Source organism: Anolis carolinensis, chromosome 1 (genome assembly GCF_035594765.1).
Source record: "Anolis carolinensis isolate JA03-04 chromosome 1, rAnoCar3.1.pri, whole genome shotgun sequence".
In the NCBI taxonomy this organism is placed as follows: domain Eukaryota; kingdom Metazoa; phylum Chordata; class Lepidosauria; order Squamata; family Dactyloidae; genus Anolis; species Anolis carolinensis.
Genome location: NC_085841.1, coordinates 188,531,149 through 188,558,669, shown reverse-complemented (window position 1 = coordinate 188,558,669; position 27,521 = coordinate 188,531,149). Strand labels below are relative to the sequence as shown.

General features: G+C 36.9%; 1 protein-coding gene across 8 annotated transcripts in view; it reads right to left on the bottom strand.

The window, feature by feature from the left end:
* The window catches only part of adam23 (ADAM metallopeptidase domain 23), a 79,819-nt gene that overhangs the window by 6,731 nt on the left and 45,567 nt on the right, over positions 1-27,521 (bottom strand). Inside the window, exons 14-25 of one of the 8 annotated variants that reach the window (XM_062962467.1) lie at positions 26,206-26,254; positions 25,210-25,309; positions 24,735-24,806; positions 23,829-23,915; positions 22,870-22,950; positions 21,249-21,299; positions 20,408-20,471; positions 18,931-19,036; positions 17,014-17,133; positions 14,494-14,662; positions 13,836-13,947; positions 8,728-8,818 (exon numbers count right to left, since the gene is read on the bottom strand). In XM_062962467.1, the coding sequence (XP_062818537.1) occupies positions 8,728-8,818; positions 13,836-13,947; positions 14,494-14,662; positions 17,014-17,133; positions 18,931-19,036; positions 20,408-20,471; positions 21,249-21,299; positions 22,870-22,950; positions 23,829-23,915; positions 24,735-24,806; positions 25,210-25,309; positions 26,206-26,254 (1,102 nt within the window). The other 7 variants (XM_062962457.1, XM_062962461.1, XM_062962473.1 and 4 more) reach the window with 7 other exon arrangements.

Sequence of the window (27,521 nt, the reverse complement as noted above, 5' to 3'; positions counted from 1 at the left end):
GGCCACATCATGAGGAGACAGGAAAGCTTGGAAAAGATCACGATGCTGGGGAAAATGGAAGGAAAAAGGAAGAGAGGCCGACCAAGGGCAAGATGGATGGACGGTATCCTTGAAGTGACTGGCTTGACCTTGAAGGAACTGGGGCCGGTGACGGTCGACAGGGAGCTCTGGCGTGGACTGGTCCATGAGGTCACGAAGAATCAGAGACGACTAAACGAATGAGCAGCAGTGTTCTCCTATGTTATGTAACTATAGAAATTCTGTTTATGGTGAAAACTTTGTAAGAGCCACCTTTTGTATATGGCTTCCAAGGATCAGTTTGCTACCAAATTTGGCAGCTGTGCAGAGTTAGAATTGTCAGGAGAAGCAGGCAGCATAAGTTTTCTATTTGTGTTTCTCCTTCTCCCCTTTTTCTGTGCAATAGGAAATGTCATGCTTTCATTATTAGTCTGCAAAACTTGGTTTGCTTTCAGACAACGATTTCTAAGCATAGTTTGACGATAGTCTAAGGAACATAGTCTATTCAAACCATCTTTTAACAGAAAAATGAGTAAATTTGGGATTGGTAGAAACTAGATGTTTAATTAATTTTAATATGCAAAGCACGGCAGGGGAGGAAGAATGTAAGACTTAAGACCCTGGCCACTTGTCCTCACAAAGCCAAAATATTGTTTGGCGTTACATGTGAAGGCAGCTGTATGAGTATCTGCTGAAAATAGACCTAAGAAAAAGACAATGTTTTGATGAAGAAGGGACAGTATTATCCAGATGTATGGACTGATATGGCAGAAAGGGAGGGAAGTTAATGAGGAGGAAATAGGTATAATGGAAAGCAATGATACAGAATAATGGCACCCAGGGCCGGGCTGTAGCACAGGCTGGTGAACAGTCAGCTGCAATAAATCACTCTGACCAAGAGGTCATGAGTTTGAGGCCAGCCCGTGGCAGGGTGAGCACCCGACAATTAAAAATAAAAAATAGCTCCTGCTCGTTGCTGACCTAGCAACCCGAAAGATAGTTGCATCTATCAAGTAGGAAATTAAGGTACCACTTATAAAGTGGGGAGGCTAATTTAACTAATTTACGACTCCATAAAAATCATCCAGCCACCATTGGAGTGAGGAAGTGCCGTCGCAGTGGATGATGAAGCAGCTGCTCCCCCTGTGGCAGGAATCGAACATCCTCTCAGGAGAAGGTTAAATTGCCTCTGCGTCTGTCTCTTTGTTCTATGTGTATATGGCATTGAATGTTTGCCTTATACGTGTATACAATGTGATCCGCCCTGAGTCCCCTTCGGGGTGAGAAGGGCGGAATATAAATACTGTAAATAAATAAATAAATAAATACTTTGGTTTTCAAACGACCATCCCTCAGTCTCTATTCAATTCGTGCCTGAAAAGATCCTTCTTGTTGGTATACAGGTAAAAAATGGGAACAATTCAAAAGAACTGAAAGAGAGAATAGTATGAAGCAGATTAAAATGATGCCTTTTGGAAAGTGCAGCCAAGACCGAAAGCCCAGACCTGAACAACCTCTGACCCTCCAGGTGTTTAAGACTCCAGCTGTAGAAGGCTGAGCCTGCATATCCAATAGTCAGGAATTCTGGGAGCTGAAGTCTAAAACATCTGGGTGGTCTGACTTAGAACTAATGTGGACAGCTGTAGTCCTCCATGTGTTTTTGGACTAGACCTTCTACCAGCACTACCCAACATAGAAGAACAATTGGAACAGCAGCCTAAAAACATCTGAAGATCACAGTTGTCCACCACAGAATCAGAGAGTTATAGGGAATAATCGCAAAGAGTTGGGGGGTGACATCAAGTTTGGCAAAGGAGTTTGCCAAGAGAATTTTAAATTGACTAAAGAAACAGGATGGTTAAGTGGATGTGTAGTGATCCTGATGAAAAATGATCTTTGTTCACTACTGTGAACCATTTCAGACTAAGGTATAAAAAATACCTTATAGGAAGGAAGGATAAGAAAGAGAACAGTATATATGGAAAGATTAAAACTATGCAGATCCTAAGAACATTTGAATAAGTATTCAGACATAACTTAGTTATGATTTGGGCAGTGGGAGTGCCATGCAGTCTCTTTCCATTCTTAACATCTATATTCCCTTCCTTGACAAAAAATGTCCTAGTTAAGGATCACAGTGGCAACATGGGACAGATGATTCTGCGTTTAGGTAACCCTGATCAGGAAAGGGAAACTGATTGATGGATGACACAAGTGCAAGAATGAAGGCCCTGTGAACCAATGACCAGTCATCACAAAATGCTATTGGCAATTGGGCAGTGTTGTGTGTGTAATGGACAACTGTCTCTGATATTATACGTGAACTGCTACAGCAAATCTAGGTAGAAAAGGTTGTGAAATAAAAATAAAGAGATTAAACTCAAATTGAGAAGTTTAGGGGGATGAGAAAATGAATTCTAAACTGTCAAGATTTCTAGCATAAAAAATGGTGAGTTAGAAATCCTTCAACACTGCCAAATGCAAACTGTTAAGTAATACATCAATGGGTTTACACAAATTTCCCAGTGTGGACAGCAAGAAAGAAATTACTTGAAATAATAATTTATGCATTCCATCATCCACATTGTCAAAGCAAATCTTTCCAACAACTTGTATTATGTATATTATATCCTTAAACAAGCAGAGTTTTTAATCAAGCATAGGTATTTCTAATTACTTATGGGCACATATACATGGCTTGTAATGAGGGAAAATTCATTGGATTTCTGCACATTGCAGGGAGGAGCAACAGTGTCATTTTCCATTATGAGACAGAGTCTGATGAAACACTTGGGGACAATTATGAATGCTGTTATCAGCAAATGTTTGATATCTACACCACTTTTCTTAAGATGTGCCGGATCACATAGAAATCTGGTATCACAGAATAGTTACATTGCATGGCCATTTAAATGAAATTTTCCTAGGTCTGAATCCTCACAAAGGTACCTGTTGTATTAAAGATAACTGCAGATAAACTAAATAAATGTAAATCTAAGCACTTTCAAAACATATTGGTTTGGATCTAGGCATGATGAGTGGAAGGCCACTCACCCTCCCTTCCCCACTGCTATCCTCCTGAAACCCATTTCCTGCCTAAACCCAATTTTCACCCATTTCCCTCCTCAACTTTAAGCCTCTGCCTCAGTCTCAAGTTGTCTGGAAACGTATCCTTCTTACAGCAGTGGCTTGTCAGACGAGAGCAGGAGCTGAAAGCCCTGTTGAGTGAGCAGCCTCTTGCTTGCACAAACCTAGATCCAAGTCCAAGTCAAACTAAGTACAGTAAGTGCCCATTTAAGGTTGCCTAAATGAAAACTGGAGGCAGCACCTGCATCTTTAATGGCGATATAGATGAGGGAATTTTAGCAGACGTTTTTTGCCATGAAACCTGCTGACATTCCCTCACCTACACAACCATTAAAAAGTGCTATATTTAGTTTTCATTGTGGCAATCTTATGCCTACCTGAAATATTTGCCTATTTCATTTAGAAATATATCTTAGAACCATGAAGCCTTAGATATTCAGAATCTTCCAATGTAGTGCTCCTTCTTTACAATTAAACCATAATCCTAAATATATGATTTGACTTTCTTTTACAGGTCCTTAATGCCTGCTTCCTGATTTGAACACAAATGGAATGGATTATGTTCTTGAAATCATTGGGACACGGATACAGTTGTTGGTATTTTTGGCTTACTACTTTTGGAAAATGTCCTACAAAATATAAAACACATTCTAGCTCTTCTATCAAGCACCTCTCTCTCTCTCAGACACACTTATACATACATTCTTGCTAAACAAAGCAGCAAAATACAAGAGGGCCTACCTGAACTAGGCCTCTTTCATAAAGTGAAAATTTCTTTTCAGTTTTATCCCAAAGAAACATGCACTTCAAGCTGTGAGCTAGGCGAGGCCATTATTATTTGAGGTTCTGCTACAGAATAAAATATTTTCTTTTTGGAAAAAAAAGAGAGAGCTGTTGGGGTGCTTGCTGTGAATGGCTATTCTTACAGGGATGCTAGATCATTTATGTCATATCAGGTACATTGGAATGACACACAGGATGCAAAGTACCACATACGAGAAAGCATTAACACACTATGTTATGCTGCAATGAGCTGGTTAAAATGTGTTGGATCTAGAGTTTGCTCTTGGCATTGAGAGCGCTAGCCGAGCTGAGTGCCATGAAAGACACTCTAGATGTTAAATTGAGTAAGTAATGATTTCCTAGACACCTCAACTCCATGGCTACAAGAAGGGAGGAAATCAGCAAATGCTGTTCCTCTGATTCTGGTTCAGGAAATGCTCTGCCGAATCAAGAACCTTCAATGGTTGAAAGGAACCTTTCACAGAAGACAAGCCTTTGTGCATGAACAATTTTACATGGAAGTGGAAATAGTGGAATAATGTGTTATTCATAAAGGTTCTATAGAATGCAGCTCTGGATAAGTTTACTTTCATACATTTTGAGGACGTTGATATAAATGCTAACTAACAAGTGTTCTGAAATCAAAATTTGACTTAATTCTTTAAAAAGCTGTATAACTGTACAGAAACCTCAGAATTTTTATCTGAATGATGTAATTTAATCTTTTCATTTGAACTAGTATAAAATGTATTTTTAAAACAAAATATCTGGTATTTATTTTACTAGTACTGTAATATATATGTCAGTATAGGACATTAGAACTGGAACCACTCGCTTTCTGACAATTTTCTACACTCAACACTTCAATAAACATATTAATTTATCATATACATGGGGGTTCAATACTGTTGCTTCTAGAGGTGAATGGCTGTATGGGGAGGCTGGGTGTTGTAATCCAAATGTAATTTTTCTAAGGTCAGATGGTTTACTGGAAATAATTGTTCATTAATATATAAAGATCTGCTGAAAGGACATTAACAGAAATAACAGGATTTTTTTAGTTTTAGGTGAGTTTAATATTCTTAGGCAATATATAATGTGTGCTAGTTGTGAAATCTATAGTTCTGCATATAATTAGCAATGCGCTAGGTGGAATACAGAAAGGATAGTATCTTAGCCATTGTAGCAAGTTACTATTGTACAATAGTAATGAGAGGACAATTTGTGAACAGTATTTAATTCAGTTGAGCATGAATATTTAATTCAGTTCAATATGAATAAAATCCACTGTGAACAGTTCAGCATGAATAAAATCCGCTGTTTAACAGAAGTCTCTTTCAGAAAAAAGACTGTCTTTGAATGAATGTTTTGAAGTACCTAAACCAGGATGTACCCTAGCTGCCAAATGTTCCTTTTTTAGGCCATTTCTGTGTTCTATGGAGTCTTATACTATCCAAGAGACTCTGTGCCCCACTTTTTAATGATTTTTTAAAACCAACAAGAACTGTATGATCATTCAATATGGGGAAAAAACACAATTCTCTTTAAAACTGGATGCTTACTTCCAGTTTGACCTTGGGGTGGGGGGAGATCATGGGGCCTTTAAAACCACCAAAGTTGCCCACACCTGTCAGTAAATCACAGCTAGCATAAAAATGCATTTTTTCCACAAACAAAAGATTTTAAAAGTCAAAAAATGAGAAATATCTCACAATGATTTTTCACATTCCTACTTGTAATTCAGTTTCCCTGAATTCAGCAGAATTTACTCATATAAGTTCATATTAAAAGGTAATCTTAAAAAGGAAAGATATGAGAACAGCTGAGAGCAGAAACAGATATATGTGCATGAATGACAGAGGGAATACCAGAGGGGACAGATGGATGTAGGGTCTTAGACAAGAGGTGAATTGCCAGTATGTATTGTGCCTCAACAGTTTCCTGTCTACATGTTCCTCCTATAAAATGGGCATCTTCATTTGCTTTTGTGATTCAGTCTTATCATCCAGCATTAGACGCTCAGTCCCACCCTTTCCTATGACTTCCACAGGCAAGTTACTGATCTTTGAGTGGACACCATCCCTTCCATTGAAGATATTTGGTGATGGCTGTGGCCATGGCCATTTCTCAAATTTCTTGATGTGTTCAGAGGTCAAAAAGAAAAGAAAAGAAACAACCCTGGGGACTCCAGGAGAATGAGCCATGCAATCATGTGTTTATAGATATATGTGCTACAAACAAATGGTATTTGTCTCATTTGACTTGTGTTCACTGAAACTATTCATCACAATTATCTAGTTTTTCCTATTTTACAACTTTGCACCCTGGTGACATATTTGAGATTTCAAAAATAACATTTTGGCCTTTTGAATCCTAGATTCAAAAGGATTTAAGGAATAATTTAAGTAAAATATTATCAGAGATCTTGTAGCAGGAACTCAAAATTTAGTGATGTAAGCAGAAGAGAGATATGCCATAGCCACTGAAGAGAAGACATGCGGCATTGCTTACTTAAAGCCCCATCCTGTCCCCCCAAGGACAATAGCTGCTACCAGGATGGCACCAGCGATGGAGCCTATTATAAGATTGGTGGCGCTAGGACCTGTGACAAAGGATTATGGGAAGAAAGACATAAGAACCAACCACTTAATTAATTGACATCAAGGGAAATGTAGTAAAGCAATTTAAAATGTGTGCTATTAACTTTAAGCCAACATTGTCAAAAGGGGCAAACTTATTTTTAAAATATATGAGGAGAAAGGTGCTTTTCTAATTATCATGCTTACACATCCAAATTAATTCCTTATCAGGACAGCTTCTGTTACTGGAACTCCCAACTTCAATTTGAACTTATCTAAACATACGTTAATATTATATAGAATTCACAATGCTGCAACATTCAAATGTTTGTTAAAGTAAGAAATCAAATATTGCATTTTTCTGCTTTGAATATGGGGGAATGGAGAAGATCAACGGGATCAGATGAAGGGCATTTAGTAGAGCAAAGCAATTTCAGTTATGTTTCCACAAGGGCCTGTTAATTTTGTCAATATAAATGAAAGACTTCTAGCTACCTTATAACTATACAATATTTATTTACATTGAAAATCAGCTTTTGCCATCTATAGATATTATCATTTTTCTATAGATATATATAGAACTGAGGAAACAATTAACACCTTATAAACTATATACAACAAGCAGAAACAGAAAAGAGAAAAACAAAGTATATTGTCCTAAGCAGATTAAAAGTACAAATGATGACGTCTTTACTTTTTTGTAGCTTAGCAAATAACAATCTATAAGGGCAGATAGAATTACATTCTACTACTAGAGAAACCAAAATTATATTTCATTGCTTGCAGATATGAAGGATTCTATAAGCTTGTTGAGTGTTCAGCAACATGTCTCAATTTAACTAATATAGCATACACTTGAGCTGTGCTAAAGTAATGACAACTCTATTTTTGTATCTCTCCTTTGTTGTCTATCTTACGAAGTATTTGCAACTTCTAATTAATAATAAGGAACGGTTTGCAAAGAGAAAACAGTCAGTGACTCTGTTTCTGTAGCTTTTGGCGTAACCTACAGTCCTTTTATGGCAAACATTGCAAATTCTAAGAGGTACATTATGCCTGTTCTATTCCATTCCAAAGCTGGTAGGAGAAAAGTTTCCATCTTCCTCCCTCCCATTATAATTTCAACTCATATGTTTGGTGAATGTACCCTAATACTCCAAAAAGATCCAACATAATTATACCAACATTTAAAAAACTACTATCACTGATGAAAGACAAACAAAAAAAAATCAGAATATACTAATGCAATCTCACTGGATACATATTTACAATGTTGCTAAAATGATAGCTGAAAAATAATTTGTTGATTCTATAAACTAGTTTGTGTCCAACAGAAAATTAAACATAAAATGCAGATGAAATCGTCATTATTATAAAGAAAAAAAACAAAAATAATAATACCAGTTACTATAAATAATATTGCGTATAATCCATGGATGAACAGCACCAATATCAGTTAGTGTATTATAAACTAATATCTTAAAATTATATTGCATATTAAGCACAAATCCCTGAACCAGCTTTAACTACATACAATACCACATGACCAATTTGATCCCTCCTGAGCATTAAAATATGGTTTTTGCCAGGCTAACGGCCCTAAAGAATCTTTGTAAGGTAGATGAAAATGTATGCCCAGATCCTATTTGGATGCACATTAGCTACATGTGCCGAAGATAATTTCCATATGAGATTCTCCCTTGCTGGGTCAGGACATAACAAGACACAACACTAGTGGTCTAGAACAACAGAAATCCTAAAAAAAACAAGAATTGAGAGTTATTAAAAGCTGATTATATAAACACTAAAGTTCCCAGGAAGTTCACATTTTTATTATTTGAAGTGGGTGTTGAAGTTATTATTATACTGAATAACAATAAATCCAATTATATCTAATTGTGTCAATTTGTTTGTTAGACTATATTTTGCAATCATGATACTTTTGAAACTATTTTTAGAATTTTGAGGAAGGAAACTAGCAGATTTATAATTTACAGCATGAAAACATATAAACACTGAATCGCATTAATTATAATGATTTAAAATTCACAAACATTTTATGCCCCACATTATCCCAGACATGAGAGGGTTAAACATGGCATGAGCATACCACATAACACAGACATTCAAATCACATGACAAATACAGTCACCACGGAACACAAAGCTAATGGGATAATACACAGAGGGCTTCGATGCGTACGGTTACCTCACACACTAGGCACCAGACATGAAACTCTGAAACTAAGAAGTATGCTTACTCTATTCCCCACCCTGTGCCTCCAAAAATCACCCCCAGAGCCAGAATGGTCCCTGCCACTGCACCTATAAGCCTGTTAGTGGCCATGCTCACTGTATAGAGGGAAAAGGGAAGACTTTTTAAAAAAAGAATGCCATCATGTACATAGAAAATGTCTGAAAAGATGAACAAACAGGCACCTCAAAATGCTTTTCATCTCATTTTACGAGTTCAGCAGTTTTTGAAATATCCATTTAGCAGAAACCACAGTTGTCTGTATTTCATTATGTTGGAAATCATCAATACAAACATCATTTTTAATGGCAAAACCCATACTTGCATGTGTACAATTGCAGGCAGGAAAAAGACAGGCACAAGGCTCACTGGACTTTGTGTTTATTTGTCTTTTCCTGGCTACCTTTTGGCTACATGCCCTATAGAGTATAGGCATCAGTTTTAAGCAATACAGTAGAACTTTAATTTTCTCAGGTTTTTGCATGTATGATATAGTAGTACTGATAAAGAGGGTAGGAGGCCTCTGAGAAGAGAAAGGCAGTGTAGTTGAATCCATGGGCAGTGTGTGTATGTGTGTGTGTTTTTGCCACTGGCCAAAAACACAGCCTGGGAGAGGAAGGAAAGAAAACTCAATTGTGGTTGAACTCGAAGCCTGCGAGCCAAATCTGATACTCCGTGTCATTTTATGTGGCCCCCCAGATGCTGGACTACAGCTCCTGTATCACTAGAGCTGATGTGATAGAGTAGCATCTGGAGGGCTGCAGTTTGATTTGTTTAGACAGGATAGCGGGGTTTGATTTAGATATAAGGCTTGTGAGTATGATGCTGACTTCAAAATGTCCTTTAACCTTTCCCCAATCTCAGAGTCACAAGTGCTTTTGGGCTGAAATTCCCATCATTCCTAGTCTGCATGTCAAATAGTCAAAAGCGATGGAAGTTGTCAAACAATAATATCTGGGGACCAAAACAAAAGAAAAACTAAAGAGCACCAACCACTTTGCAAAAAAAAATTTAGTTGGCCATCTGTATCCATGGATTCTATGTTCATGGATTTACCAGCCCTTTGAAGGCAAATTGTAACCCTCTATAAAAATGATTTTGATAATCTTGGTGCAAGCCAATACCTTCTTATGAGAACAGAAATCCACATAAAAGGATGGATTTTATATACTGGACCCATTTCTTGGCTTATATAGCTCATATTACCATTTTAAAACACACACATTTTAGAGTAATTGTAAACAAAGCTCTTTTGTATCATCTGCAATATATAACACACTGACCATTAAGCCAAGCACACAAGAAACACATTATAAACATATTTACTCATGTCTTAAAATACAACCTAAAATGAAACCAATACTTACTTTTCAAAAGTATGATGGTGGCAGAATTACTGAAATCATTCCAAACAACATTGCAATGCCTTTTTAAAGCAATACAAAAATAGCATGTTTCATTGAAACTTCAACAATTTGGAGTATCTACTACCTCTGATGAAAGGGTGTAGACATTTCTGAAGCACTGTTCCCATACCTTCCCACCAGTGAACTGAACTCCTAATATACAGGATTTGTGACATATTCAATTCTAGTCATGCAAATGAGTACTCCGACCCCTTCTACACTGTCATATAAAATCCAGATTATCTGCTTTGGACTGGATTATATGGCAGTGTAGACTCATATAATCCAGTTCAAAGCAATGTGGATTATCTGCTTTAATAATCTGGATTAAATGACGGTGTAGAAGGGGCCTCCAAAACTTGGTGTGAGTGACTGGCAACTGACTACTATTTCTTTGGACTGTAACTTCCCAAAATCCCATTAAAGCATGGCCACTGGGCAAATACAAAGTTTCACTGCAGTTCAAGTAGGTAATAAAATAAACTCTATGAGATTAAAGCTCATATCCCAATAAACAGGACTGGTAGCTTTCAATGTTCTATGCTCTACTCCTCCATTCAGGAAGACTGGAACAACAAGATTTAAATAATTTTGATAACTCAACCAAAATTTAAATTGAAGATTGTGACTGGATTGTATGCCAATATGCAAGTTATAAACATGCACTACCCACCCTAATGCCTTTCCCAAAGAAATTTTGGAAATTATCTTCCTTCCAGTTTCTAACTGAATTTCACGTAAATACTGCACTTTCAGGGTGAAATTCCTATGATGTTATTTCACACAGTCATGGATATTTGAAATCCATGCCAATTTCATGCCAGAATAGATAGAAAGATTGAAAACTGCACTCCTCTTTTCTCATAAATTCCAAAGAAAGAGCAGCCACAGGGAGTGTGCTTTTATTCCCCCTGCCACTTTGCTTCTGCGACGTTTTTCATATGGGATTACAAAGGTATCCATCCACAAACAGAAGGCCTGTGTATATTAGGAAAGACACTTTCTGATTTATCAACAAGATGCTAATGCAGAGAGAAATCTCTGAAGTGTGCTTCTGTTTTCATAAGATAATGCAGTACAGCTTGCATATGCACACAAGCGACACAAGGCATTCTCTTGTGCATTATCAGGCAATAGCTTTTTCCAGCTCAGGGATGAGCAATATGTAACTGTGTGATGGCGTCAGGCCTCTTAAAGCTGCTATGCAACATTCAATTCTTCTGGACTAACATATTTTCTTGGCAAAAAAGGTGTGTGTGAATTGTCTCCCCAAAGTTGTCCTAAGTAAGTACAGAGTTTTTTAAATGAAAATATTATAATAAACTGCTAGAAAATATTATAATAAACTTTTTAGATCCAAGGCATTTTGCTTCTATGGCAACAGGTCGCCTTCAGGTTCAAAAGATGGATTAGCATCTCTTATTTGCTCACTCAAATACAAACATGTAAAAGAATAAAAAAGGAAAGTTGTTGGTTCCTAATTTGTAAAAGTTATACTCACTGCTAAAGCAAAAGAGTTACCTTTTAAAACTGGGAAACTAAGGCCTCTTCTACACTGCCCTATACCCCAGTCTCTGATTCCAGATTATCACTTATCCCAGATAATATGGCAGTGGAGACTCATATAATCTGGCTCAAAGTAGATAATCTGGATCAGAACCTCAGATATATGAGGCCAGTGTAGATCTAGCATAAGAAGTAAAGCTTTAGCCATTAAATGAACTGGCCTTTTCTACAACACAGTTTATTTTATGGACCCTGGCTTTAATCTTCATCCAGTGCTTTTTTACACTTGCCCTAATTTTATCTCCTACTTTGTATATGTCTTTCCTCCTTCAAGGTTGTTCAAATCCAAAAGCTCAAAAATTCATCTTGTTTTCCAAGGAGCATATGCATGATCCCCAGAGGGCTATTAGAAAATTCTCCCAAAGTACTTATATTTTTTCTAAATAGAAAAATTAAGATTCCCCTAATAGATTCATTGAAATTCTGATCTTGACCTATTCTGCCCTCAGGAAGAATGACAGATGACAACCATGTGCCCCACTAGGCAGTGAAATCTCATATCCCTGTTATCTTCAATGCTATGTGAGCATATTTACGTCAAGAAATAGTTTTTCCTTCCTCTTTCTTACAGCTGTTTGTGCATCCCATCTAATTTTCTGCAGAGGGTCCTCTAATGCTTGAGAGGCCACAGCAACTGCAGAGGAAGAGGAAACAATTTATTTCATCCATTTGATGCTTCAGACAAAAAAAGAAGCCAGTTAGAGATACTATCCTTATACTCTTTTTGGATCCTCTGTTTAGGAAGAGGATAAGAATAGACAGTCAAACAGTGCCCGTTCTTGATGTGGGATGGTATGGGACTGAGAGGCCTCTGAAAATACATCAGAGTAGAAATGTATAGTCCAAGTGGTACTAAGGATTATTCATTCTGTCATCCTGTAGGAGAAGGTTCTTTTCAACTGCAACTAACTTACTGAGGTAGCCACCAATTTCATCTTTACTCTAGAAACTTTGCTACAACATTTTTATTTATTTATTTTTCGTGTCAGGAACAACTTGATTTTTAATGATTTAATACTAACTTCTTTAATGTATTGAATGATTGCATTGTCCCAATATTATAGTTCTTCATTGAAACAAATCAAAAGGTCTAGGACTTCAACAATACAGCACATTTAGCATGCTTGATTTAACTTTATTATACGACTAATTATGATTCTTCCCCTCCACATACACACACACACACAGTCATACACATAACCTTACTTTAATAAAGTAAACCATATCCTGAAAATTGGTATTTTCCTTTTTATGCCAAAAGAACTCTGACTCCAAAAAATTCCAGAAATTAAAAGTATATGAATAAAAAGAGTGTGCTGACATTAGAAAATTTGACAACCACCCACATTTCCACATAGGATACATAAAAAGTAAGCTACTAAGTTTTCACAATTGTGGAATTAAAGAGTTTTCTAAACACAGACACAGTATGTTTAAACTTATCAAACATGCAACAATAAAACAAAACTCTATTAGGCAAATAAGAAAAAAATATGAATTAATACACTGAAAAATTTCTTCACAAATTCTGTAGAATGCATTATACTAGGGGAAGAGTCATAAACGTTCCAGGAAGTTACTGAATTAATGAAAGAAAGGTGTTTCAAATTTCTCATATTGCAAAATCGTACACACTATTATACTAGGAATACATCCCATTGAACTCAATAAGAGCTTACTTCTAAAGGGTATGCACAAAACTGGCCTCTCACATTGTGAAGTTAGCTTTAATTAAGTTTTTAATTTAATAGAATCTGTCACCTTTTCTTTTCTGAGATTATTATGTGCTCAAAATGGGGCTCGATAATAGAAAACTCTTAATCAAGATGTTAATTCATTTGCCAGAGAGGTACGCTGCTAGTAGATGCTGAGTGTAATAAACTGTATTTTGTAATAAGTTTAAAGACAAAAACGCAGAAACAATTATGATTTCTGCTTTTGGAACAGTATATAGTAGAGCCTGCACTGTATGGGAGCACTGAATCCTAGCAATGAATTATCAGCTTCACTTGGGCCATTGGTAAAATATAATCAACCCAAAAATAGAATACACATAATTACACTGTTGTCAGACACAGTTCCCAGCTTTTCCCCTGCAACAATGCAATTATATGGGGAAAGAGAAAACTGAAATCATACAAACCCTTTGGTCCACTAGGTTTCTCTGCCTCTTCTTTCTTTCTTGGGTCAAACATGCTACAATCCGTGCCTGCCCAAGTGTTGTCACACATGCATGTGGCTTCATTACTGCATACCTAAGAGATATAGTAACATGGGTTAGAGTATAAAAAATAATACTAATGTACATAGATTACAAATAAAAGTTGCTAAGAGCATATGAAGATTGATGAAAAAACAGGGAGTCTCAAATTTTATTCCTGTTCTCTAGTGTATCCAGGTTGATTTGGGGGGGGGGGGGGTGGGAGACTCCAGAGAATTCCAGTTTTTGTTCCATCTCTTTCCAATTTTATTTTGGAAATGCATGCACATTGTATTTTCCACAGCTCGATCAGTTCCTGGTATGATCAGATTTTAAAAAATAATATGCTTCCTGGGTTTTTACTTTAATTGAATAGAAAATGAGAAAGAACAAGAACAAAATATGTGATTTTAATTAGTCTGGACACACCCATAACAGGATAATCTGGATTTTATATGGCAGTGTAGGTCCATCCTGAGAGGAAAAATATCTAGCTCATTTCTGTTTCTTTTTAAAAATCTACTATAGAAATGCGTGTTGATCAACACAAAGAAAATGTTTTCCTTTCTTTAAATATTGGTATGCCTTAACTATTACTTACCCCATGTCCTGAGCAAATTTTTCCATTAGTACCAACAGGGCAGCTACTTATATTCAGAGACTGAATGGAGAGGCACCTTCTGTCCATGCACATCATGTTAGGACCACATGGAGCTCCATCTTCTACATAGCCTAAGTCTGTTTCATCATCCAAAAGCACATGAGCACAGCTATAAGAAGCATTGATAAAAATGCTATTAGCATAACAAAAAATCATAAAAATAAAGAAATTGTCTCACATAATTTAAAACTAGATGTGTTTTCAAAACAGAAGAAATAAGCATTAAAATGGTAAATAATAATAATTATTATTATTATTATTATTATTTTATTTTTATACCCCGCCCCATCTCCTCAAAGGGACTCGGGGCGGCTTACATGGGTCCAAGCCCAGACATCAGACAATATAAAAACATAGCAATAAAACATGTCAATCAACAATAAAACAAATTATAAAACAAATGAGGTCACATACAATAAATATACTGATAAAATCCTGGGTTGGCTCCAAAACGAACTGGGCCAAAAGTGCAAGTAGTGTCAGTACCATCAGGGAGAGGTAGATACCAGCGCTATTGTTCCCATTAAAGTGCTGGGGAAGGCGTACACACGTGTCTATATATGTTGTATGTCTAATGGCACTGAATGCTTTGCAATGTGCAATGTAATCCACCATGAGTCCCTTTCGGGGTGAGAAAGAAAGGCGGGATATAAACACTGTAAATAAACGAACAAATGTATAAATGTCCAGCAACCTCCCTCTGAATGCAGCCCTGACCCCTCTGCCTTTGTGTCCTTTTCTGCATGTCTGCAGCTGGGCTTCTTCAAGAGTGCCGACCGCAAGCGAGGGGCAGATCCGGGCCAGAAGGGCAAGAATTTGGACTGAGGCCTCCACTTCTCCGCCAAGGGACTCACTCGGTGACCCCTTGCTGCCCGGTGTGGTGGTCCGGTACCCGGCTTGGCTTGCCCTCCTCCCATCATCGATAGGAGCAGGGAGGGGGTGCCAGGCCAAGGCTCTTCAAACTGGGTTCCCCCATTTCCTTCTGCTTCAGACACTGGACGCACACAGAGCAGACTCCGTCCGTCCGTCCTTCCCCAAAGTGACCAGGTGCTTTGCGAGGTGGCCCCGAAACCCCTTGACCCCTCAGCAATGCAAAGATGCACTTGCTGTTTTGAATAATTATTGGAGTTTCTTTAGCAGATACCAGGAAAATGTTAATAAGGTTTTTTTTATTCTGTGTTAAATTCAACAGTGAAGGAATGTCTCAATGAGAAAGAACTAAACCATGGAAACTATATTTATGTGAAGAACATTGATATTCACTAGCTATTTCTAGAAGACAATATAGGTTCCAATACTTAAATAATATTTAGTGTACAGTTAGCCCTCCACAGTCAGGAGTGCAGGAACCCTACAAAAGTTAAAAAAAAAAGTCATGAATATCTTAAGAGGCGGGTCAAGGCTTTCTTGCAGAGCTGTTTCTCTACCTCTCCAAAAGTGTGTGGGTGGGTGCATGGTAGGCAAGAGGCGGCAGCAGTAGCAGCAATCCTTTTTGCCAACCAACTCTAGAAGCCCAGGCACCAGTTGGATGCCAAAGTTGGTTGCCAAATGGCTCACTTTGCCTCCTCCAACAGCTCTGAGTGGGGCAGAAGTAGAGAAACACTAGTCCCACCCACCCACTGGCTCTCCAAGGAAGCCTTTCCCTGCCTAAAGAGATATCCACCCACTCCACAAGGAAGTCTTTCCAAAGCTATTGGAGAGGCAGGGCAGTAGTAGGCCCCTTTGCTGACCAATTCTAACTACCTATGCAACAGCGTGGCTACTAGCTCTGGAGACCTTCGGACCACAGGAAGGTGGTGACAATCCCACAAAGAATCGAAATCTGCAAATCCCACACCCACGAATGTGAAGGGCCAATTTTCTACAGAAGGCCTAAATCTCCTATAGCTGGGCTTCTTAAACTTTTCCAATCAGAAACCCCTTTGGCCTGATTTTTTAAATGTTATATAGGTGTATAAAATGAAATCAAACATTTTCTGATAACAAATCAGCATCTGCAAGGCTTGCTAAACAGGCGGATTTTATGAAGTAAGCTGAAGCATCTTCAACAGAGTCCACTATAAACACTGCACAACAGATTCATGTAAGTGTCTAAAACAGCTACTGAACAAAGTTCAGGAAAAAAATCAGGACCCCATTATTGAGCCAGGGGGACCCTATTTGGTTTAAGAAGAACTGCCCTAAAGTACTTGGATGGGAAACTGTCAAAGAATACAAGAGGCTGTGGGCTATATTTCAAAGAAAGAACTGGCAAAACTATCTGTAAGTGTTCTTTGCCTATGAAATGCATGGGGTTACCATAATTCGACTCACAACATGAAGGAATATACATACTTATACTACAGAAATAAATAAATGGGTGCTATGAAACAAAACGTGGTCTTAGTCCTGGAGACATTGCCTTTCAAAATGCAGAAGCAAGCTAAACGAAGGATTTACACACATCATCGAGGACATTACCTGCAATTCACTACCACACCTTGGTGGAAAAAGGAAGTTGGAGTGATTTCTCCCTCAAGATGACCAATTCGTGGAGTTCCATCAAGATTTGCACAAAGCAATAACCCACAAAACACGTCACTGTTAAAAGAACAATGTAAGGTCAGTTAGCAAAATATTGTATGAAATAGAAATGGAAAAAAAATCTGGAAAATTATAAAACACAGCTTGGACTGACTTTATGAGCAAAATTCCAAACGATCTGAATGAGCCAAGGATTGAAAAACAGAATTCACAGCCTCATGAGAAATGGTGAGAGTACATACTAAAAAGTGTAAATTTGTTCAAATTCCCAAATCAATTAAGGATTGAAATATTCATTCTAGACAGGAGCAAAAAGTCAAGACCTATAAAATCAATACTTCAAAGTATTATTTGTGGAACTCACTGCCCGGTGAGATTAGGCAAGCCCCCACATTAGCAGCCTTTAAGAAAGACCTGAAAACATGGCTCTTCCGTTGTGCCTTTGGAGAGTAATCACTACATACATCCCTTTTGCTGTTCTCCTTCAATATTTGTCCTCCAGATTGCACCGCCACTTTATGACCCTGTCATCTGTGGTTTTTACTCCTACTTCCTTTCTCACCCTGAGCTTTAACCTAGTGTTCATGTGGCCCGCCCTTGGTTTTATTGTTCTTTTGATCTTGTTTAATGTAGTGTATATTTTCTTTTATTGTTGTTGTTTTATTGTTGTTTAATGTGCTATGATTTGTTGTTCTATTATATTTTGTTATATTGTATTGTTCTGGGCATGGCCCCATGTAAGCCGCCCCGAGTCCCCGTTGGGGAGATGGTGGCGGGGTATAAATAAAGATGATGATGATGATGATGATGATGATGATTATTATTATTATTTGGCACTGGGAATCATTACAAGTACGTGGGCTCAGGAGTAGATAGGGACACATCCAATACAGTTCAAGAGAAAAGAATCTGGAAGGGACTGAAAAGATGTGTTGCTTAAGATAAAACATTTCTCACACAAATGCCTCCCCCAGTTTCTGTTAATACATTTTTCCAGCTCCAACCTGTTATTTCAGAATTCCACAAACTTCAGAAGTAGTAAGGAGAGCAACAGGGCATTACACTTTGCAACAAAGTCAATGCATTATGTGTTGATGTCCCCAAATTATTATTATTATTATTATTATTATTATTATTATTATTATTATTATTATTATTACCCCACTTTATCTCCCTCAAAGGGGACTCAAAGTGGCAAATATGCAGGGAAATCGAGATTATTTCCAAACCTATCACATTCTGATCTAAAATAAAATGGAGGCTGCTGTACTAAATGGTTAGGATAGAAATTGATTACAGCATTATCTGAAGAACCAAGAAATAGATGGAAAAATCTACCATCATGTGATTGTAAGAGGTATTCAATGTGTTTGCATGGAAGAGAAGACAGAATACATTATATCAAAGTTTCCTCATTTTCCCGTATGCTGCAGTGTTGATTTGAATCAGGCTACCCATACCTATTTGCACTGAGAGAAAGCATCCATTGGCTCACTTGTGCCTACTAGTCAATCTTTGGGAAAATGCAGGTGATTGTTAGTTGCATGGCTTTATGGAGATTGATTGTACCCCGAAATGTCACTTATCTGCTATACAAAAACATACTGTCACATGGAAATATACTGTTTTCATCATCAACTCTTAGTAGAATGATATGGACAACAGTGATTCAGAAGCTACAGGCAAAAATGCAGAAAATGCATAAAATATTAATTCCTGACTGAACATAAAAACATAGCTGCATTTAAATTCCCTACAAATTATTTGTTTGATTTTTTTATTTCATCAAGACAGTAAATGCATTGTGAATTTCAAAACTTAACATGCATATTAATTCTAAGATGTTAAACGTACTGTTTGTTGCAAGGAATCCATCTATCTCCATCCTTTCCACAGTTTCCCTTGCTTGTACCTTCAGTGTTAAGCTTTTCATAACAGTGTTTATGAGACCCTGAAGCCTCTGTTGAAGAAAATGTGAATGTAATTTCTATTAACTGACAAAAGCATGGAAAATCTACTTTTACTGGAAGTAATACAAAATAATTAGGAAAAAAAAACCTCCAGATAACTAAACATTAAATTTTTGGAACAATACAGCAAGGCCTTCATATCTGCAAGAACAGTATCTATGGTTTGTTTTATCCACATTTGACAAAATATGTTCTCTCTAGGCATTTTCTAAGTCTTCCAGTGAAACTCTATGGTATTCTTGGACCAGAGGCCTTTCATTTCAATGGTGTTTTCTATTATCTGTGGTTTTGCATAGCCACACGAAGTCCAGAAACATACCCTTAATGGAAACACAGGTTGCACTGTTCTAATGCCCTAAATGTTTTAAATGTGCATTACATCTTAATGTATGTTTCTGATATATATGATTTTTGAATCACATGTATCACAAACATCACATCTAAAGATTCCACAGGAAAATATCCTATCGTATCAATACAGATCTTTTTAATTGTTATTATTCATTATTTGCTGTAGGTGCAGATCTACAACAAATAATGAATAATAACAATAGAAAAATCACAGGAAAGAGTACAAGGGGTTTAGATATTTTCAGATCTATAATAGTCAGTGCCTGCTGTAGCCTAGGACTAGAAATGCTGGAAGTTTTTTGGTAGGTAAAACAAGTTCTAAATTAATTCTGCTTTATGCTATCCCTGTAAAAACATGTATAGAAGATTTTGTAATGGTTTTTTCCCAACTTACTTGGAAAACTGAACAGAGTTTCTTTAAAACTGTGTTGGACAGCAATATATAAATCTTAATAACATACTTGGTTGCCCAGAAGATTTTTGGAAGGATTTTTGCAGCTAGTAATCTGAAATTTCATAAAACAACTTTCCTCAACTTTGTGCTTTCTAGATATGCCAGCTCATATGACAGGGCTTCTTATGTTAGTTAGACCTGAACGGAGATATGGCCTCTTCCTCTAGAACGAATCAATGTGATAGGTTTCAGTGTTTCACCCAGAGGGAGGGGCTACACCAAAGAAACTGTAGAGTGGAATGCTCTAAAAAGGATAAAGGAGAATGTACATCCTAATGCAATATACTGCCCCCGTTATAGCTTTAAATATCAACCAGGATTTTAGGCAAGTCTGAAATAAGATATATATGTAAACCTTCATTTATCCCTTTGAATGACCTGCATGTTTCTATGGCCATATGTTAAATTAAGGTTGTTTTAAAACCAAGAGATGATGTGCATTGTCATTACCATTTAATGCTAGTACAATACATTCTAACTAAAAAAACACACTGAATTTTAAACAGTGCAAAGTAAGAAGGAAACGCATTAATAACTAATATTTGAATGAACGTACTTGGTCCCCAGATGTATTTGCATTGGCTATCTCTCCTCTTGCACTCTCCATTGTAGCAACGCCCCTAAATAAAAGCAAAATATACACACAGATTTGCACATTTTTTCTCCCTAAAAAAAACACCCAGACACTAACATTAAAGTACTACTTTACTTTATTAACAATCTACTTTTAAAATTATCACTGTCTTGCTGCTCAAAGGGATGGGATATTCCAAGGCATTGCGCTGGGCAAGTCTTCTTACAGAAGAGAGCACTGTAAAGACTACTCAGTGTTCCATTTTTAGTAAAATGGGGAAAAAAGCTTTACTTTGCAAAAGGACACACTAAACCTATGGAAAAAAAGGTTTTTCACACACTAGACTGATATTGACTTTGATACAAACGGTTGGTGAGTGTGCCAGTTTAAAAAAAAGAGCTTGTCTTATGAACAGGTATTAAGTTATGAAGAGAAATTTAAGGGAGAAAAAAAAGAGTATTCTGGAGAGAATTCCAGACAGACAATGAATATAGGTTAGAAGCCGATATTAACAACTGCTGATAATCAACAGAGCAATGTCCTGCGAATATTATTTTTTGGAGATATATATATATATATATATATATATATATATATATATATATATAAATTTACATATATTCAGTTTTTTAAAATTATATAAATACTTTGTATCGCACTTACTCTCACCCCTCCAAGAAGCTAACAGTGTAACAATAAGTAAAGCAACATAATACATAACATAATGAGGCAAATACAAAAAACAAGATATAAAACAAATGGTTCAACAAATCACAAAGTAAGATAAATATTGTGTAAAAAGTGGTGAAAGATGTATATATACCTGATTTGAATCACAAGCAAATCCATCTTGTTTATGAAGGTTTGGTGGGCACTGAAAAGCAAAAAGGCTTCTGTAAGAACAAATCTTTGAACTATGAAGTAAAACATCTTAGTACTCTGATGAAAGAACCCAAGAGAATAATCAGGCAAAAATCAAATCACATATTAACTCTTCAAGCACCCTCTCTTTCACAGAAGGGACTGGATGAGCAACTCACTGCTTTCACACTGCTTCTAACTGGCTCTAGAAAATCACATAAGAGCTCAATAACAGATACAGAGATATGGGCATTAAAAGTATGCACAAATATTCCCAGGTGTTTTCTTAAATTTCATGTCCATTTTTCACTTATGTTAATTATATATTGGCCCTTTCTCCTCTAGATCGCTGAAGTTGCTTCTGCCAGATTTTTTTTTACCATTCCTCCTCAGCCATCAAACACCGCTAACTTTCAAGAGACCTTATAACACCATGCCATTATGGCGCTAGCTAGTTTGAACATCTTATTTCACCTAATTGCTAGAACAAGTGGTTTCTAAACCTGACTGGCATGATAACCATTTTTGATTTCCAGAGGAAAAAAATATTAAAAATGTTCAGGGTGAGGTTTATCACAACCTACAACAAGAGAAATAAGCAGTAATGAGGGTACTATAATGATGCGGTGCCATAATGCTGTCATGCCATAAGTAGTGATAATGGAAATAGGAAAACTGCGCTATTACAGTACAAATGTGGCAAAGAAGTGGTACACAGCATTGACAATCAGCTATCATTATGGATATGTGTCTATTATGTTTATTTACTTTAAGCCTTGGTTTCGGTTGTTTATAAGTTATATTGAGTTTATTTTATGTTTTGTCTTGATTGTATAATTTGATTTTGGGCATTGAATGTTTGACATTTTTTATTTTTTGTAAACTGCCCTGAGTCCCTTTGGGGAGAGAGGGTGAATTATAAATAAAGTTGTTGTTGTTGTTGTTGCTGTTATAACAACAGCAGTTTTCCAGTGGTATCAGCTGGCATAACAGTGTGGCGTTATAAGGACCTTACTTTTATGAGGATCTAACTCAGCCACCTTGAATCTCATCTAAGGAGAAAGGCAGGATATAAATTCAGTAAATATAAATTGTCAATAAATAAAATGAGGGAATTTTTTAGCAGCCTCAAGAGGCTACTGGCAAGAGCAAGGGGTAGGAAAGCATCTTTCACAAGCTTCTTTTGAATGGTCTCTTTCTGATTCATTCAAATGTAGTATCAACGATGACCAGAAGTGACATCTACTTTGCTTTTATTTATTTTTATTTTTTCTTTCTTTTCTTCTGTCCTCTCTTCTCCTTGTTCCCCCCTTCCTTTTGTTTTGTCATCCTTACTATTGGTGTAAAATAGCCAATAAAGATTAATTTTTTTAAAAAAATGTTGTATCTCAAATATACAAATGTTTTCAGAAATTAGAGGTGTATTCTTTTCAGGAAGGTAAATACAGAATTAATTCCCTGGATCTCTTCCCTTTTGGTGTGTTTTGGCTCAAGTTGAAAGGTGCTTGGTTTAGTCACTAAAAATAAAAATGTATTAATGGTTTTATAAAATACTACAGAAAACATTAAAAGAGTTTAATTACCTGGCCAGAATCCCCAGTACAGATCTCTGTAATATCACAATCATTTACTGCTTCACGACACTCAGAGCCTCGAGGAATAAACTGGAAGTAAAGAGATTTCTGTCTTTAAAAAATGAACTCAAAATATTCAAGCGTCCTGTTTTAAAACATAAGTGAAAAAAGTTATTTTGTATAAAAGTGTATCACTCCACTTTATTAGAAAAGCAATGTGGGAAAGGTGTGATTTTGAATAGATTTGTGCAACAATTGATTCAATGCAAAATGTTGCTTTTAATTTAAACATTATCTCATGAGGACAATAGTAAGAGGAAATGTTCCTGTTGGTTCCTTTATCTGTTGCTAAATTTCTTGGTATGGGGCTTACAAACCAGCCACATGACGTTTCTCTTTTCATAGAACACCCACAGGATAAACTGAAATATTTTATTACTATCTAGAAAGTGACTTCTTAATAATCCAGAACAAATTACAGTGAAAAATAATGGTTTTAAACAAGTTTGATTGTCTAATTGTCTAAAGGCACTCCTAATGCCTCTTTGTAAGTTGGAAAGGCAAAGCCTTTGTAGCTAAACAAAAAGGTTTTTGGAATGCTGCCCCTTTAAAAAGAGGGCATGTCCATCCACATCTCCTGAGCCAAGAGTGAACAAAGACATAAACAAAATCTCTTATTGACCAATTGTCTATAGCATTATGAAATCTGAAAGTTTATTGGCCAAATTGCCTACCTAATTTCCTTCAACCTCCCTCTTCTCTCTGTTGGCAGGACAGATTTGTGTGGATTGAAAACTTTTTTCCAGGAAGTCTCTATCAGAAATAAACGTGTCTTTCTGTTGTGAAATATACTGTTTCTTTGCAATAATTTGAACAGATCCTATGTATTTTAAAGGGTACAACTTATTCCTCTTCAAACATTAGAAGGAAACAGTTCTTGCAAACATTAAAAACCTTTAAAAACTCACAAGGCAGGTATCATTGCAACATAGGCCATCACTGCAATGAGCTCCATTGGAAAGTGAGCACTTCTTACAGCAGTTTGCATAGCAATCCTTCAAAAAAATGTTAAAACTGAAATTCAGTAACTGGCTTAATCACACAAAAAACAACTAAGAATTTGCTTTTATAGGGAAAATGAGAGATATATGTGTGCACGGCTGTCAGACTGTACAACAATCTTGGCCAGGGAATCTTATAAGAGGAATATCTTACAATAAACAAGCAAAACAATTGTAAACCTATTTTTTCTTTAAAACGTGTATGACATCACTGGGGCATTAAAACACATGTAGGACCTTGATGGGCTACAGAAATCCTATGGTTACATGCCTTCAAGTTGAATCTGACCTATTGGAAAACCTATAATTAGATTGTTCTTGTTTTCTTTGTTTAGAAGACCTTTGTCATTGCTTCCTTCTGTATGCAACTTGTCCCAAGGTCACCCAGTGGGTTTCTATAATAGATAATTCAAACCCTGGTTTCCAACACTGCGACCATTTACCTTTGCTGGTTCTCTCCTATGCTAAAATAGGGAAAGGTCTAAAAATACTGGTGGGGAATGATGGCACTAAGTTTCCTTTTTTATTTACTGTCTTTTCTGCATCATTTTCCCTGAAATTTCTCACAGAAGAACAATTTTCACTTTATTCAGTTTCCACTGACTCAATTATTTAGCTACAAAAGTTACACTGTTCATCCAAATGAACAAGACAGCAAAGCTGAGGAAAATGGGAGTTCCAACCCAGCAACACAAGTTCCCGACCCTGGCTATAAACAATGAACCCTGTCACTTATGAAGTAATCATGAAGCTTTCTTTTAAAGGGAGAGTTATGGATGAAATAACTAAAGCTATCTTTATTAAAAACATTACCATTTTGAAACCACAGTCACAGTCTTCTCCAGGTTCCACATACCCATTTCCACATTCGGTAGTGTCAAATAACTTAAAAAGACAAATACAGAAAGTACTATTTTACTATGGTCATACTAGAAGATTATGCAATAATTTTTGCAACAAAATCATTGGGCATTCCCATATATTCACTTTATTTTATAAAGTATAAGAAGATTGCAAACCAGTTTCCATATCTTATTCAAAGTCTTGAGATTAAAATCCCCTACTCAGCTGCCATCTCATATCCCTCCACTTATAATTTGCCAAAAAGCACTTACCTATTTGAATTAGAGCCATGGCCTGAATTGAGCAGAACGTTTTTTTCTTCTCTTTCTCTCCATTTACTATCTAGCCATTAATCCATATTGCCCTCCTATCCAAGTCACTCTCTAGTCCTGGCCTCAAAAATTTTAGAAAATATTAGGAATTAGTTCCATTGTAAGCAGAGTACCTTTGTTGGCTTGTTGAAAAGGCAAGAACCTCCCCCTCGGTATAGAAAGTCTCTGTATTCCAGAATGCTACACTTGGAAAATTTTCTAGGATGGTAGACACTGAAAAATAACAAAAAAGTCAATTAAATAAAAAATCCAGTAAAAAAATCCAGTTTTACTCTTTTAGATTATACACTATAAATTCATACAAGTATACTATCTTAAGAATTAAATGTTTCTTCCTGTATTGCATCCAGGTAATGGTCTGGAAGCAGGATTCATAACACTATGGAACAAAATTTGAAAATTTGTCTGTTCCTGGTTTTTGTCTGGGTCCCCCTGGGGGAGAAAAGTGGTATATAAAATAAAATAAATAAATATATAAATAAAGTATAATTCCTTTCTAACTGTGGGGTCCTTACTTTGAAATTACAGTAGAGTCTCACTTATCCAACACTCGCTTATCCAACGTTCTGGATTATCCACCGCATTTTTGTAGTCAATGTTTTCAATACATTGTGATATTTTGGTGCTAAATTCGTAAATACAGTAATTACAATATAACATTCCTGCGTATTGAACTACTTTTTCTGTCAAATTTGTTGTATAACATGTTTTGTGCTTAATTTGTAAAATCATAACCTAATTTGATGTTTAATAAGCTTTTCCTTAATGTCTCCTTATTATCCAGGATATTCACTTATCCAACGTTCTGCCGGCCCATTTATGTTGGATAAGTGAGACTCTACTGTAGTTGTTACTCCAGAAACTTCATTTCTCTGGCTGTCGCAAAGTATATGCAATGGGTTGAGACTCAAGATATTCATTGAAAAACTATAGCAAAATGTGCTGCAGAATGTCCCAAAAAAAACAAACAAAGTTCTTCAGTTTAATAAACTTCTTCCATGTTTTTAAGATAGAACCAATTAGGGAATGACATGTATAACCCAGGAACAAAAAGTGTGTTACATAGTGCAATTTCTTGTTGCATTCAGTCACTGTTTATGATTGCCTACCCTGTTTCTTCCATGATGCATCCACCCCAGGGCTCTGTGCAGTCACAGCCTTCTGGAAGAAAATGAAAGTACAAAACAACTGATAAATGTGCGTAAAAATGTAAGCAACACTTTAGAGATGTGCATGGTATTTGTCCTATTTGTTTCATTTGTGTTTCCATTTCATATTGTCCATTTGGATGGTACGAAACGGAAAGACCCCCAACAAAACAAAAACTGACTCGAAACGAAAGGCAGGTGGGAGCCGGTATCAGTTCCAAGCCTGCCTTTTGGAATTATCAGCTGTAGGCCCTGCAAGGCCTGGGTGTGTAGGCCCAAAGCCTGCACCCATAGGCCCAAAGCTACTGGAACTATGGGTGCAGGCTTTGAGCCTACACACCCGGATCGCTGCTTATTCGGCAATCGGCTGTAGGCCCTGGGAGACACGGGTATATAGGCCCAAAGCCTGCACCCATTGCCTGGGCACCTGGGCCTATGGGTGCAGGCTTTGGGCCTACGCACACAGGCCTGGCGAGGGGGGGGGAGGTTGGGGGGTGGCTGGCTGTCCAATTTCGGGAGGTCAGACGAAAATAGCTCAGGGCCTCGCCAATAGCCGGGACACAAAATGGAACAAGGTAAGTCGCGAATGCATGTGACTACAACACTTATATTATTTATATATAAGTGAGAAAGAAAGCAGAGAAGGAGCAGTTTTACTTGATAATGTTTAATACAATAGCAAAGGATAAATAAATATACAGTGTTCCCTCACTTATCGCTGGTGTTACGTTCCAGGACCACCCACAATAAGTAAAAATCCACGAAGTAGGGACACTGTATTTATTTTAATATTTATACCTTATTTTAGTAGGTGGCCTTTCTCTCCTTCACAAGCCTGTTTTGCACTGTGGTTGTTTTAGTTTAGTGAGGCGGGCAGCAATTTGGCAGAGAACACTGTAAACCTGCAACTCCCAGGATTCCTGGGGAGACAGTGAAGCCTTCCTAGTAGAGGGGGCAGGGCAAGAGCACATGTGCGAAAGGCAGGCGCTGCCGCAGCCTAGTCCTCTGTGAGTTGCTTTGTGTTGTTTAATTGGTTAGTTTGAAAGATAGATACCACTTTTGATTGGATAGCATTAAGGTCCAAGGCATTCTGAGAGTGCCTTGGACCACAAAAAAAACGCCGTGAAACAGCGAGGGCGCGAAAAGTGAACTGCAAAGTAACGAGGGAACACTGTATATACATAAGATTAATGAACCACAGTAAATGCAACAAATGCAGTACTTTAGAATATGATACCAGTCCACTTAATTATCAAAATTGAGTAAATAATGAGAAT